Below are 16,521 nucleotides of genomic sequence, written 5' to 3' on the forward strand. Positions count from 1 at the left end.
CAGCCCCCAGTAGCCGATGCGGGCCGATTTACGCCTGGGACACACAGCCTGCGTGAGCCTGAGGAGTGCGTGTGCATCGCTGAGCTGCTGCGTCTTGCACGCTTGCAGCGTCCACACAGATAGGGTTGCTGCTGCGGCGCTTATGCTGCCAGCTCTATCTTTCTACATAGGGTTTGATTTTGATAATGGCCATCAATAATTGCATGTTTCATATAATTTAATTATAAATTCCATTTAGATTTAGTTTAGTCAGAAAACGATTAAGAAGCATGTGCTCAATGGTTAGAAATAAATAAACTATGTGAGGTGAAAGCGGCTTTCTTTCTGATGGGCATGGTGGGATTTGGTTGGGTATAGCTCTGTCAGCCACATACACTCCTCAAAAAGGACGTGTTTTTTAATTTTTTATTTTATTTTATCACGGAAAGCGACATGAGTCGAGAAAAGAAGCTCCGTGTGTCACCGACTCTCCGGAGTTCCCCGCCAGAGAGGCTTCCTGCCCCGGCGTGCACCGCGCAGGCTGACCCGTAGTGGTGACACTTCATGTCTGTGACATATTCTACAGATATAGACATTGAAACTATAGTGAAAGGTGTAATGTTGCTGGTATGATGTCATATGACTGTCAACAGATAGTTTTCCCTGTCTATTTCTACTGAGAACCGAAGAAAATAGGCATATTGACATCATAATAGAACGATGGATACCATACACTTCCTTCAGTTTCAACTTAATGCAGAGAAAATTTAGTTTTTTCAAAAAAAGGTGGAAGGCTACCAATATTTTCGGCCACGTCTGTAACAGAGAGGATGAGCTGGTGGATACTGGACAGACATTTCAAGAGAGGTGGACAACTACATCTTTTTCAATGGCCTTTAATATGGCTGCTTCCTGTCTCTGGCTATGAAGAAGAAGCTGTCATTCCCTAGAAATATAATCTCAAACAGACAACATTGTTGAATTTAACAGGCAGAGCAGGATGGATGAGAGGAGGGGGAATGAAGACTTGTTCAGAGTGTGCATAGTTAAACATTTAATCGAGGAAAAAAGTACAATTGTGAAATTCTAATGGGAAAATAGTGAGTCTTTTTAATTCACTTATTTTATTGGCTTTAATATAGTCAAAATTAACTGTATGGAAAAAGTGGAATCAGCCAGTTCAATACCAACCGTAACTCGGTTGCTAAATCATGACAGACAGAGTACATGACCTCAGTTGTAGCTACAGTCCCTCCTGTACAACCTTAAGCCAGAGAACATGAACAAAAAAACAATGATTTTAACTTTAAACACTTTCAATCATTGGCATACAGATTTTCATCAAGTGAATGAATTCATAAAATTTAAATTAAGACCACAGACGTGGAATTGAGACCAAAGCTCAGAGGCACGAGTGACACTTTCATCTCACATACAACACTACCTCAAACTGACTCGATTGTATGGAAGCAGGACAACAGGTTGTAGAATGTTGTGGTAAAATGAAGTGTTAAAAAGCACAGCAGTTGAGAAAAAAATGGTCATAGGCTAGAAAAGGTTAGCTTCTACATTTGACATATAAAGCAACCAATGGAAGCCGCCCCATAAACTTAATACATGTGATATCAAACAGATCAGCTCACACATGACAGCAATATGTTGCAACAACCTATTAAAATGGAGGGGTCTAAATGAGGAGTGGATTCACTCAGAGTTCAACTTTGGTCCACGATATAAAATACACACTCACACACACACACACAGACACAGTGATGCGCTCGACAAATAACACAGCTGCTTTTATGTTGTTGACCTCCAGTTGTATACAATTAATCTCTGTGGCAGAATATAAACTGCAACACTGACCACCTTTGACATGGTTTGTACTCAGTCATCAAACAAGAGTAGGTGGTGCAACAGCTTTTTAGTGTACCAATGTTGATGGCTAATGTTCAGAGCTGGTTGCACAAAAATATCTAAGACTATAGTTAGGTCAGTCTTGTGTTTGTTCACACTAACGTGAATTAAAACAGTTAAAAGATCCCCTCCACTCATAATGTTGCAAAAACTTGAAGCCTCCAGTAAACACTTAGAGTGGACTAAACAGGGAAGTAGGAGACATCTTCTATCGTACAGTTAAACTTCTGAAATGAACAATATCTGTATATTCATAGATTCTGGAATTTTTAATGAGGGAGAGGGAGTAGATATTAATTTAGGGATTTTAACATGGTAATTATACTTTTTTTGTGGAAAAAACATATCAGACACACATTAATGTTTTTTAAATGTCTGGAGGGGATTAAATACAAATAAAGACTAACCAATTTAAGCTGCTGACAAGTAGAGGACACATGGGCTGTTTCCTAAGACCCTCTGCTCACACATCCAGTACATATTAGCATAGCGGCTAGAACGGCAGTGGACCGTCTCTCACAGTGGCAACAGAGCTGGAATGTCTTGAAGCCACATTCAGTGGACATCAGCGGTTACTTTTAAAGACAATCATAAACCAAATTATAGGGCAACTTGAAATTTAAAAAAGGCAGGAGATCACCACAATGATGACTATTCATGCCGAGGGGGCCATGAATGCTTGTACCAAATTTCATGGCAATCCAACCAGTCTTATTTCATTCAGCAAATTAGATGTCTATCTTAGATTAAACTATCTGTTTGATCTAAGCAAATCTTTGTGCAACCAGTCTTTGGCGCTGTCTATAGGTGCTAACAAACTCTTATGTTCCAAACTAATATCACTTGTCTTGGCCATGAGTTACAAATAAATGTGTGAGCAGTTGTTTTTATGACCTGGATCCATTTCCTCTTGTTGTGGAGGAAAAGTACTCCAAACACGTGCACCATCTCCACCCTTATTTCAGATGTTGAATGTATTAATATGCAGAAGCTGTTAGTCTATAGGATGGTGCGGCAGGCTGCTGTCATGGTGGATGCTGCAGCTTTGTTCCAGAGAAGCTTTCAGTGAAGTTACTCCTGTTTGACGTCTCCCTTCAGCTTCCTCTTGACTCGAGAATACGGGCTGAGTGCATCATCCATGATGAAATCGTACAGAACCTTCACCCATGATGTGTACTGAGGCAGGTCATCATAATACTCTGCTGCTATTTTCTTCACCTACAAACCAAGAGGAAACAGATGAATAAACACCGTGGAATGCTGCCTTTAGATTACATTTTTGAACTTTCACTTTTGTCTACGCAGAAGTGAAACTGTTGGGGTTGGGTGCTGCTGATAAGATTAACTGTGAGTGGACAGAACTGATAAAGCCTGCAGGCAGCAGACATGTCATAAAGAAATCTAACTTTGTAATGCTTAAACCCCTGACAAAACCCTATGTCAAGTCTGTCATTTCCTAATCATTTCCATGAAGTGTAAAGAAAAGGACTCTGAAAATTGAAAATGCAAAAATGTGAAATGTGCCAGTAGGTAAGTATACAAATCAACATGCTGTTAATGGAGAATAAAATGTCCAATAATAAATCAATAATGGATGAATATTTAGTTGGGTTTAAAAGGAGATGTTCTTTCAAAGAAATTCCAATTCTTTCAATAATTTGAACCAAAAGACAGTTCTTTCCAAGAAATGATAGGCCATTTGAACTGCAGTATCTGGGTTAGACCCTTTTTACAGCACTGGATGATGTCTTTACAGCTCTTCTATCTATCTAGTTATATATACAGTAATTGTTGTTTTATAGTCCATCTTATCTTTACTGCTGCAGATTTTAGTTGATTTTTCTGCTCTTATTATACAAGACTGGTGTCTGGCAAATGTGACAAACAAATTATATAAAAGGTCCAAAAACTTTTTAGCCATGATACTGGATGAAGATTTATTTTACTGAATGGAATCTACGTAATAGAACCAAATCTTTTCTAATCTATGTACAGTACCAGTCAAAAATTTAAACACACCTTCCTATTACCTTGAATGACAAAGTGTGCCCAAACTCTTGATTGGTACTGTAGGTAAGGAAATAAACATACACACAATTTGCATTTACCATGCTAACTAAGAATGCATGATATATCGCTGGCCGATATGTTATTGGCTTGTAAGAATTAAAACTAAATTATTGTTATTGTTCTGATAATGGAATTTCATCCAATAATTATATCTAAAAATACAGAGCCTTGGCTGCTGACAAGAGAAGAAAACAGACTTTAGATATTTTACTTGAGTAGACTATGACTGCTCACTTACTGGCAGATAAAAGTGCAACAATATCTGCCAGTAAGTGAGACAATGCGAGCAATTGATCAAACAACTGTTGAACAAGCAGAGCATAAACTTGCAGACATGTGACCGCTCCCCCCACATTCAACTCTGTGTCCCCTCTCATCCACAGCCACTATGAGTAGTATTATTGGTTATCATATTGGTATTGGCCACATCAAACAGATAATTATGAGATATCATTATCGGTGCTGAAATTCCATATCGGTGCATCTCTAATGCAAACTTTAGTATGAATACTGTACTATGTTAACATGCATACAGTTAGCATTTTAAAATTCTAACTGTTTACATGTTAAGTCTATAATATATTAGCATAATAACATTAGCATACAGTACAGCAGAGTCTGGGGAGAGCTGTATTCTGTAACTTTCAGGTAAGCTTGAAAGTGACCTGTGCTGAGTTTCAAATGAATACTGATCATGTCAGGCTGTGAGCTGGTACTGGCTATTGTAACAGTTTCATCATTTACTTATATGTGCTTTGCACTTCCTGGTTAGATGCTAAAGTGCATTTCGCTGTACTGGTACTCTGTGTAATGGCAAAATGAGTCTAATCTAATAATCAGGGAGAGTACCTTTACAGTCCTGATACACATTTATTAAAAAAACCTGACTGTAAGAACAAAGTATTGTTCACAACTCTTTACAACATTATCTACAAATTTTTTTAAAAAAGAAGGGCCATGATAAATACATTATTTTTGCACCCATTATGTGAAATCTTGACCTAATTATCTCATTATCTTTAGATAACAAATGTTACACATCGGATTTTTAAAACTGAACTATTCTCACAAGTTACTGATTGAATTTGTGTTATCTCCATATCTAACACTTTCTGGTTATAACAACCCTTTGTCACAGAGCGAGGATAAACTACAAGCACACACACAGATTTGTATTCACCAAAATTATTTCCTCCTTTCTAACATCATGGAAATGCAGCTGACAGTGTGGTTTGATTGAAAAGTGTGCCCCCTGTGGGTAACACTGATCTCCATCTCCAGATGTACTAACCATGGGCAGCCTGCGTCCTGGGATGCTGGGGAAGTCATGGTGCTCGTTGTGGTAGCCCACATTGAAGGTGAGCAGGTTGAGGGAGCCATAGTAGGAGTAGGTCTCATGGCCCTTGAGGAACATGTAGTGCTCAGCTATGAAGTGGCCAGAAATGGGGTGCAGTCCCATCCCCAGCATGGAGCCAGCCAGCATGTAGACCACAGGCTTAGCCCCCCACAGCCAATACAGCAGAATGTCAAAGGTGAGCTGGAAGGCCACGTTGGTCACCTCCAACTGAGTGATGGGTTTGGGGTTGATGCAGAGAGGCCGGATGGCATAGAACAGAGGCTGCAGAATAATCCAGATGAATTTGCGGAAGCGTGTGCAGAAGAACCAGCCTTCAAACTCAGTGGGGATGTCTACATCTACACCGTCTCCGCCCAGGTAGCGGTGATGGTCCAGGTGATACCGTTTGAAGGAGGCCGAGTAGGGCAGACCGATGGGCAGGTTGGCAAACATGGCAAAGTAGCGGTTCCACATGGCCTTGTTGTTTCCAAAGGCCGTGTTGTGGGAAATCTCGTGAATAGCGAGGGTCATTGAGTGGTTGATACAGCTGCCGAAGGCATAAGTCCAAAACAAAACCCATTTCCAGTCCAAGTCTTTGACCAGGTAGAAAGCTAAAAACTGTATAGCCACCATCATGCACACAATCCATTTCAGCCTTGGGTCAGGACCCATCAACGACTTGATTTCTGGGTATTTTGCTGCAAGAGAAAAACAAGAGAATCAAATTAAATGAATGTACTGAAAATAAAACTTTGTATTTGATTTACATGACATGACCTAACATTTAAATGAAGGAATTCAACTTATGTTTCCACTCAAAACTACTTATACTTTGTCAAAAAGCCTCAAAAAGATCAAGGAAAAGTTTGGTACATCTGCATTATTTAGATTAATAGAAGAAAAAGTAGTAGACTGGACACAAATGTGACCGAGTCAACTACTGATTGTTAACTTGTGAAATGTATTTTTAAATTCCGCTATTCTTTGATTAGTAAATGGACTGTACTTGTATAGCGCCTTTCTAGTCTTCCGACCACTCAAAGCGCTTTTTACACTACAAATCACATTCACCCATTCACACATTCATACGCTGAATGGGTACAGGGGCTACCATGCAAGGTCCCAACCTGCCCATCAGAGGAAGCTAACCATTCACACACATTCATACACTGATGGTACAGCCATCAGGAGCAATTTGGGGTTAAGTATCTTGCCCAAGGACACATCGGCATGTGGACTGGAGGAGCCGGGAATCGAACCGCCGATCTTCCGATTAGTGGACGACCCGCTCTACTTCCTGAGCCACAGCCGCCCGTAAGAAGGCAGCAGCAAAAGAAATCACGTACAGTACATGCCAAGGCAAAAGGAACTGTACATTAGTACCCTGCATAACCACATTGTGATGTACAAGCACTTCGGGTGAACATAAGGTTATACTTCACTTCACACTAGGAGTGTCTGTGTGTGCAGTCACTAACAGCTTTGAAGAATAGGTTTCCATATGTAGGACTTACCAAAAATTCGTAAGAATCTTTACAGAATGTCACACCGTAAAGCGAAACTATTTAACTTTGAAATGTAAAAAAAAGTAATATCTTAATCATAAATACAAAAATTATCATACCAATAATTAGTTAAAAATAATGTACCAAACTGGCCATTTCATCCATTTTTGCCACTAAATCCCACTTTTTCGAAAGTTGTCAGGTACGACCATGTCTTCCATCATATCTGTGTGCAGCAAGGTGTAAACAAAGGTCCTGATGTAAAAAGTAGTGAGTGGCGGTAGCAAGTAACTCCATCGATTACCAGCCACCACAAAACACACTGTGGAAGCTGACACGACTCAGAAATTGGTAGTAAACAGCTGACTTAAGTCTAACTTAAATTAAAATGTTTTTTCCTGCTACAGCATACTGCACATATCTGTTCTATTAGATAAGGAACCTGTGTTCTTCTAACTTAGATTTTTTGTTTCATGATGGCACCACCTATTTTATATTAATTTGATGGTTCTCCAACACAGATGAAGACCTTGTTTTCATACATACATCAAATCTTTACACAAAGTGGTGACATCAGTGTCCTGTCACAGGCAGACAGTCTTACTGGCTATATTTACCGTCCATCTCTATTCTTATTTCAGTTTGAATAAAACCTGTAAAACCTATAAAACCTGTAGTGATTACAGAGGAAATCTGTATATAGCTTTTCATTATGTAGTCAATGTGTTCCACCTCTTTTTATGTGACTATTTATCTACACATCAATCAACATTCAAATACCAATGTACCAGATTAAGCCAGGATTGATAATCATTTCCATGTGCGTTCCTCTGCCAGAACGTTTACAAATGTCTATGTCTAAGACAAAGACTGAAAGGTATTGTGAGGCCCCAGCTAGACTTGAATTAATGTTAAGTCCTGTCAAGCTGTGCTAACTGTGGTTTGCAGTGCAAACAGCCAGGTGTTGATAAGGCAATTGATGTGTTTAAGAACTTGCTGAACATGACCACTTTTTTGACCTTTACACTGAACTAAAGTTAATCTATCATCAAGTCAGCTGTAGGAGGGAGAGGGCAGCACAAGGAAGGTTCATTTTGAAACTCCTTCATTTAAAAGTAAACTGCTGAACAACTTCCTAACTGCCCATCAATTGATTCCCAGTAGGAGCCAATATGGCATAGACACTTGAATGGAACAAATCCTGCACATCCTGATACTACTGTTTATGTTTTATCATACCAATAATTGCATGTGAAAATAAAGCAGCACTGTTTTAGTTGTATTTCCAGCAATAACATTGATCTAGAAATAGAGGATGAACACTTATTGTTTTCTATCTGCTGCTTTTGTTTAACATGTAGGGTAAGGTCTCTTTAGTCTGTACATCAGTTATAATAAAACAGCACAATGTCACTATAAATACTCTATATATAATTACATACTGTTACTGAATATAGTATTTTATTTATTACTGTTTTTTAATCAATACTAGATCTCAATTTTCTTGTTTCATGCTTCAGTACTCCTTTTTCATCACCTCAAAGCCCTATCTCTGACCCCCCCACGGCAAACTTCTACAACATATTTTTACACTGACCGTGGATTCAGTCCAGTGACTTCACTGTCCAACTGCTCAAACCTGTACTGACTTAGTTAAAGCATAACAATAAAAGGCCAGATATAATACAGTGAAACATCATGGTGAATAGTGATTAAAATTGATGTCCATAATAAAAACCCAAGTCACACAAGTTTACCTGCTCAGCCATTTAAAATTCCTTTGCTTTTAAGAGATGTAAAGTTGGCCTCCAGGCTACATGTATGTGTTTTATTTGCATAACAACAGGGAGGGTACTGCAGAAAGACAAGTCTCAGCAAACACCACATTCTGAGTCATCACCACAATGTGCCGCTGCCTCCCCCCTTACAAAGCTGAGCTGGGCCTCAGGCATGTGACTGTCCATAGCAAAGCTCTTTGCAAGGCAATAACAATGCCTCAATACACCTCTGAGAGGGTCAAAAACTGCAGGAAGACAGATACACAGAAACTCAGAACTCCAACATGAGCAGAAATTACAAACTAAGATAGAGTTAGAGCCTTATAAAACCACCTATTGTTCATGTTGTTGAGTTTGTATTGTCTTTCAAGTCAACCATTAAGAAATACTGCTGTTTAAAGTAAACCTTTACTTTACAAAGTATTAAGTTCTCTACAAAAGCCATAGGTTTATCAATATAAGCACAATCTGTGTTTAATGTTGTTAAAACACCAATAGCCATACAAAAATTACATAATTACACCCCTATTTTTATACAAAAATTCACATAAGAATTGTGATTCTTATCTCCTATGATTCTGAATTGATTCACAGATTTCAAATTTTGATTTTTCTATGTCGTTAATAACATTATATGAACAGAACAAAAAAGGTGTACCTCTACTGCGAGGGCGGTCTACAGCGCCCACATGCTAGAATTTTTTGCAGTTCACAGTTTTTCCCCTATATTCATTCTGCAGTGCCGAATTATGAGTGCCACCGCTAAAATTTCACACAATCATTAATATCAACGGGCTACTAATGATTTTCACTCGCACACTGTGCGAGCACGATAACACCCTATGTTATCATGGAATTGTTTTGAGTCATGGAATAGTGCCAGAACATGCCCTCTCCTTGTTCTTCAAAGGAGATCTGTGTGAAAGATACTGTTAAAAGAGTAGCGTAGCTCTTTGAAGGAATAGGGCAGAGCATAATGTGTGTGTAGCAAGTGTGTGGTTAACCAAGAGAGCGAGTGGCAGAAAAGAGACGGTGAATGCAAGGAGCAGAGGAAAAGGTTAGTAGTAAGTTGTCAATCTGACAGTAGCTAAATGTACAGTACAGACTACAGTGTGTCAGTTAATAAATGCTGAAGCTTCTCAAAACCAAAAAAAGTCTCGTCTGTTGTTTCCCCAACTGCTGGAAAAGTGAAGGGGGTTAGCTCCAAAGTTAGCAATCTCAGCCGCTTCTTAACAAAGAAGTGCTGAACTGCGGAGTCTCTCCCGAGTTATGTTGTCGCACCAAAGCAGTCAACCTAGGGGAGACACTGCATTCATCTTAAAAAAAAGGCAGCATTTGGGCTGAATGAATATGTTGTACCCCATCACACACAGACTGTTGGTGGAGCACCAAACTCCAGCACTAACAATTAAGACCAGCTGACCAACTCACACTGCAACACTTAACAAAACTTACACTAACTCTGCTAGGGAAAAGAAAAGAACTCTTTCCACAATCTGTACAGCATTTGTATAATGATGGCTTTCTCCGGTAATAATGGCACAGCAGAGAGGCTGCTCTACACTGCCTCTTATTCCATTACACACACACACACACACCTACTTCTCTTTTTACAACTAACAGTGATGTTGGTCAGCAAATGTCACTTGGATTTCATTATTCTCTTACAGGCAGAAGACTGGAGGATGCTTCCAAATGAATGCAGTCTACTTTTCTGGATCAAAAAAGCTACTCTTACACACTTTTCTCTGCTGTTTTCCTGTTGGTCAGACAGTGACCTTCATCAAGATCACTTAACTGCCAGTGACATTGACATGGGTAAATGATTTGGCACACAATCATCTGGAGTAAGATTCTAAATATAGTGCTCCCTTTTAGAGCCCTGCACGGGTTAGGGATGTAACAGGACAGAGTGCACAGTGAACTCAGCAGCCACACATTTCTCTGTTCTCTATTTCTCTGTTTAACGTCTTCGGGTTAGACCAACCCATTGTTGCTAACTTTGGAGCTAACCCCCTTCACGTTTCCAGCACTTGAGGGAACAACAGACGTGACTTTTTAGCATTTCTTAACTGACACACTGTAGTCTGTACTGTACATTTACTGCCAGACTGACAACTTACTGTTAACCTCTGCTCCGCTCGCATCCACCGTCACTTCTCTGCCGCTTGCTCTTTCCCACTCACTACGCAAACATATTACACAATGCTGTATTCCTTAACGGAGTTGCGCTACCAATAGTTTCCCAGGCAACAACACAGAGGTTGACTCACGTACCTAACAGCGCTGCACAGAGACTCCCAAAAGCTATTGATTGGCAGGGGTTCTTGTTGTGATAATTATAGGAGAAACACTGATTCAGTAAACGTTCAGTATGTTCAGTAAATGCTCAGTAAACATTGGGTACAGTTAGAACCAGCAGTCTCCATTAGGTAAGACGAGTTCAAAGTTGTGAAAACAACGGAGGTGTTTTGAATACACCCCTGTTTCACAGGCAATTTGTTAGTCTGTCCCTTCCACCACAGGAAATAACCCCTACCAAATAAACAAAATCTTGATATTGATATAAAATCTTGATTATTTATGAACAAGTTTACAAGAATCTGACCAAGAATTTGTTGATTTGTTGACAAATTACAGTGTGGACACAATTCAAAAAGTTTGGAGGTTTCATACCCAGCTCTAAATAATTTGAATAAATTTCCTGCTCTTCAGATACTATGTCTGCTACCTCTGTGGAAAGGCAGTCACAGCAACCTAACTAATCTGTAGCGTAGCAGTGCCTGAGAATCTCCTGATACTGCTGCATTCCATCTGTACTAACATGAATAATTCAACCTAGGAGACAGCCCTGCTGTCAATGAGTATCTTTATCCATGGCTCTGTTCTCAACACAATGGCAGTACTTTGTGTTGACCAATTAACTTGAGTGTCTCTTATGTTCACAGTGAAAATACATGATAGATACAAAGCCTGTACCGAAAACATATCAATCCTTGATCATCCAAAACTGAGCCCTGGTCAGCAGGCCACCTGATTTTCATAAAAGGGCACTTTGACAAACAGAAGGCCTTTTGTGTTTGCCGCAATAAAACGGAACATCCAACAGGATCAGAATCATTCGTCACAGAGCCCCAAGTCAGATTGTCAGTGTCTCAGTTCAATCATCAAATTTCAAATTTTTCCATTCCTTCTTTATGTTCATACAACATTAACAATAACGGCTTACAGCGAGGAGCATGCACTCACCATGTGTTGTAGGGTTTAGGATACAAAGTTATTTTTTATTCTATTCTAAAAAGTAAATGTGAGGTTTTTTTTTCATCTTCCTTCATGCCAGGCAGCTGGTGGCATTCCAGCAATGCTTGACACCGACAATCCATCACAATAAGTGAGTCAAAGTTTTGTTTATGTTGCATGTATAGTAACGCAACTGACACAGGGACTGTTTGGAACTCTCAATTGTTGGTGTCTTTTTCTCAACACCTATGGTATGCTTTGGGAAATATCACATCTAATTTGTTATAACAACGCATCTGCAGCGTGGCAGGAAATCTTTCTCACTGTCAAGTGAGACAGACAAGCTGTGTTTAAAGTAGTTAGGTAGAGAAAGGGTTTAGATTCAGCTGGGTGTCTTGCATTCTCAAGTTTGTTCAGTTATCAGACTTCACTACCATTCCCCTCTCATGATAATGAAAGGGATCATGTGATAAAAGTTCCATGAATAAAAAGTCATGACCTCTTGAACCCTCTCTGGTGAGGACTTTTTAGTGGAGTCTAGTGGACATTCCAAGGTATCCAAAGATACCAAAGATGTTTGGCTGAATTTTACATAAAGCAGTATAAATTTTAGGGCTGCGACTAACAATTCTTTTCATTTTCTTTTCATAATTCTTATCAATAAATTTGCTGTTTATTTTCTTCAATAAATGGTTTGGTCTACAATAGCGCTGATTGATTTTGAAAAATATCTATTTGCAATCATTTTGACTGATAATTCAATTGCGATATGATTTGCAATATTAGAGGGAATGATCATTTTTACATCATTCTCATTTTCATTGAAATACATATAAATATGATTATGATGTGATTTTTGTGGGGATCTGTACCAAACAAAGATGTTTTCTTAAGTCTGTTGATTATGATGTGTAGACATCTCTAGGATGACAATATCTCATTTAGAATGGTATTTTGACACATTTTGCCTCTCACTAAAATTGCACTTCCTGTGAATTTGAAAATTGCAGTAGACCATATTGTGATTGATAAAATTTTGATTAATTGATCAGCCCTAGTCTACAAAACATCAATAAACAGTAAAAAAAATAAAAATGCTCATCACAATTTGCTACAGACCCAGGAAATGTCAATCTAAACCCCTAAAATATTTAATTTTCTATAATGTAAGATTAAGAAAAGCAGAACATTTTCACATTTAAGAGTTACTTTTAATCAGTCATTTTGAGTTGGCAATCACTGACTCAATTAATTTGAATTCGTGTAACAATGAAGTATTGGAAAAAGCAGGTCCAGAACATACTGTATCTGGAATACTCTCATACAGTATTAGTTCAATTACACCCTACTTCTGTGTTGTGCATGACAGAAACATTTTTACACTGTTTGTTCACAATACATACCTTGCTAAGCTTGCTCATGTAAATATACATATTTAAATTAATTGTTTATATAGCTTTAGTATGAATTGCAGGTTTCGCAGAAAGAATTTGGTCATTTTCTCCTCGTGTTCATTTAACGCTGGCTACTTTGAATATATCTTAAAAGCCGACAAAACACCTTCTAAGGGACACAAATTCAACATATGGCATAAAGGTCTAAGACTTTGGTTGGTCCTCGGTTAATGTGTGTCCTGTGGTAGTGTCTAAACCGTTAGTACAACTTTCCTGTGAGAAGCTCAACAGTGAATTATGTCATCTCAGGGAGTGGCGTAATGACTACTGTTGTTCTACATTGCTAACGTTTATATGTTACATTAAGCTAACTAGCTTCAACTAGCTTGTACATTAAATTTATTTGTAACAAATCTAGATCTTTATAACACCTACGGTGATGGGTGTCAGCCATTAAGGACTATTCACTAACTACCGTTCAACCTAATCTATGTCAGTTAGCTAGCACTTGTGGCAAATATACCGACGGACATGGAACCGTTAGCTTACGTTAGCAAACCGAGTCAGCTGCACTGGTACGTTAGTATTGATGTGCAATTACACGTTTAACAAGTCACCAAAATAGCCACCCAGCTGAGTTAACATGGCTACATCCAAGTTAAGATGACTATAGGTTTATCCAAAACTTGCTAACGGATAAGCTAGCTCACCCAGGATCTCTTTTCTCCTGTCGGCATGCGGCTGGTCCGTATACACCCACTCGTAGTCCTCACGGGCGACCCGGTTCCCCATCTTTTTGGTTAATGTTTTAAACAAGTTTCTTGAACAAACAATTATCAAAAAATCCCAAGGGCGATTTAAAAAACTTCTCGGTTTCTTCCCCTCTCCTCTATGGTTCCCCCCTCCTTTCTTCAGTCTATCGACCCGCCCGGCTGACCTGCCCGAACATCAGTCAGCTCTGCCCATTCTGCAGCTCCTCCCCCAGCAGGCCTCGCACTACATAACGTGTTGCCTTTTTAAAATTAGGCTTATAAAACTCTTACTGTCTGTTGTGCTTACTGATTTCCATCCTCGTCGTATTATTTTGCTATTTGCTATTGCAGTTACCACCTACCACTGCTCCAAACCAGGTCCGATTCCTCTGAACAGAATAAGAGCTTTATTGAAGTTCTGCTTTTAATGGCAATAAAGAAATTCAGTTTCAGCTTATAGTGCTATTTTTTCAGTGTCTTCCTCAAAAACCTAAAAACTACTTAACTTGGAGTGGAAATATCACAATGAAAATGAAATACAATGTCTGTTTAATAGTAACTGCTTTATCCACCAATGCCTCTCAGCTCTGATGGTGAAACTTGGCCCTACTGACATTTTAACAAATTTTTACATTTTTACTCGAAATGAAAGTGTTTAGTGTTAGATGAATACATGACATTGTTAAAACTCTGGTACAACAGGGCCATAGCCAGGGTTTTTGAAATACTGGGAGTCCAAAACCCCCCCCCCCCCCCATGCAACCTCGCCCACCTAACAAAATTCACTAGTCATCAAAAAGCGTGTGAGATGTTCTGATTTTATTATCACTGTTTCAATTGTATTTTCTGTAAATCTTATTTCCCTGCATGGTGGTCTGATGATGATATAATACTCATGGAGAAATATTAAATCCCTGTATTATATTTTCATCAAAGGATGGGTTCACAATTTTTCAAATCTGTCTTAAAACAACAGTCAGGTGCCCACAGGAGCATTGAAACAGGTTTTTCAACAGGGAAACACTGTCCAAGGAAACACAAAGAAGGAATTTGATGCTAAAAAGACTGTAAATGTGGCAGATAACCACTTGATATGACTAACTCAGACTGTTGAAGCCTCTTATAAGCTTCAGATTAACTTTTAAATGCATTTTTGCAAACATGAGTGTGTAAACACACTGTGGAGTTTGGCCCCCATCACTTACGTTGAAAGCAAATTTGAAGGGGATCTTTTAATAGTCAGTAGGAGCAAGAGGAATAATTACAGCCAGGAAAACCTCTTTCACTATTCATATGGGCACCTGACTGTTGTTTTAAGACAGACTTGAAACGTATCCATTAAATGTGTTTTCTAGAAGCACTCACAATTTAAATATATTTTAAAAACATGAATCTGCCATCAAACCCACCATATAGCAACAGAATGTGAAGTCCTTCTCAGGCCGTAAATTCACAAATGTTCAGAAACAATACAGAGGATGTGACTTTGGTGTCTACGTGGTAGTTACAGGCATGGGTATAGGAATATTTAACTTCTGCTGCTGAGTTAACCTACACCATTTCCTTTTTGGGAATTAAGGAATTCAACTAATTTCCCCATGTAAACCTTAAAAGCACAGTGTCAATTCCTAAACATAATTTCTAAATGCATTTCAAAAGTGACAGTGACACTAATATACATGTTTTGTAATACACTGCAGCTGCAACAGTGTCAGTCACAAGCCCCCATAGCCAAGTGACAGTGATACGCAACAGCCTGAGAATATTCCTCACCAACAACACCAGAGCTGTATGTTCAACAAAGGAGTACTGTCCCTTCAAATAAAGCCCAGAGGGATCTCATCAAGCCTAACTGACACGACTGGGAGAGTGTAAGCGTGTGGAAAGCAAACACAGTTACCATCAAAGGAATTCACAGTGTTATTTTCCACGCAGTAATTCATAATCTTCACACCTCTTGAAGTAACATCCTGTGGTATTGAAGGGGTCCCACAAGATGTTGGTAAGTAGGTCCATTTGACTTATGTCAGCACTATAACCTGATGTCATAATCATATTTATAGGCTATTTATACACTACAAAGTCTCAAAAAGTTGTGAAGAACCACAGAGCAAAAATCCTCATTAAGGGGGAGCATAATTCTATCACTGTCAGAATACAACTTCATAACCTTACATTACCCTACTCCTGTCCGACTAGTAGCTTTTCACATATTATGTAACAGCAGCATCCCTGGTTTGATTCCAGCTGATGTGTTGCATGTGATGCCCATCACTCTCCCCTTACCTATTTCCTGTTTGTGGTTCAAAGGGGTCTTCAGATATTTGGATTTTTTAAAATGAGAACATCATTTGAAGAAGTTCAACAAAAATCTGATTTTTTAAAGATCTTGCGTATGTCTGTAAACATATGGCCGTATCAATATGTTTATGTAAGATTAGCATACTACGCTAACAGTCCGTCAGCTGTGTGACTATATCTGTGCCATGGCGTCTTTCAGAGCACACAAACACCGTAAACACTTGTCACCTGCCCTGCACGGTGCTGTTA

The 16,521-nt window shown here is 39.0% G+C and overlaps 1 protein-coding gene across 1 annotated transcript; it reads right to left on the minus strand.

The window, feature by feature from the left end:
• Positions 1-1,020: 1,020 nt before the first annotated feature.
• degs1 (delta(4)-desaturase, sphingolipid 1) lies at positions 1,021-14,209 on the minus strand. Its single transcript, XM_044372358.1, has 3 exons — positions 13,930-14,209; positions 5,258-6,000; positions 1,021-3,114 (listed from the first exon to the last, which is right to left on the minus strand). Exons 1-3 carry the CDS (start codon positions 14,009-14,011, stop codon positions 2,968-2,970), a joined length of 972 nt encoding a protein of 323 aa, XP_044228293.1. The 5' UTR covers positions 14,012-14,209; the 3' UTR covers positions 1,021-2,967.
• Between the last annotated feature and the right edge of the window lie 2,312 nt (positions 14,210-16,521).

Source organism: Thunnus albacares, chromosome 14, assembly GCF_914725855.1.
Source record: "Thunnus albacares chromosome 14, fThuAlb1.1, whole genome shotgun sequence".
NCBI lineage: Eukaryota > Metazoa > Chordata > Actinopteri > Scombriformes > Scombridae > Thunnus > Thunnus albacares.

Excerpts from the sequence above, each read along its gene's own strand:
- degs1 (XM_044372358.1), bottom strand. The coding sequence starts at position 14,011 with ATGGGGAACCGGGTCGCCCGTGAGGACTACGAGTGGGTGTATACGGAC. Across the intron at positions 6,001-13,929 it reads CAGGAGAAAAGAGATCCTGG|CAAAATACCCAGAAATCAAG; the intron begins GTGAGCTAGCTT and ends TTTCTCTTGCAG. Across the intron at positions 3,115-5,257 it reads CAGGACGCAGGCTGCCCATG|GTGAAGAAAATAGCAGCAGA; the intron begins GTTAGTACATCT and ends CTTGGTTTGTAG.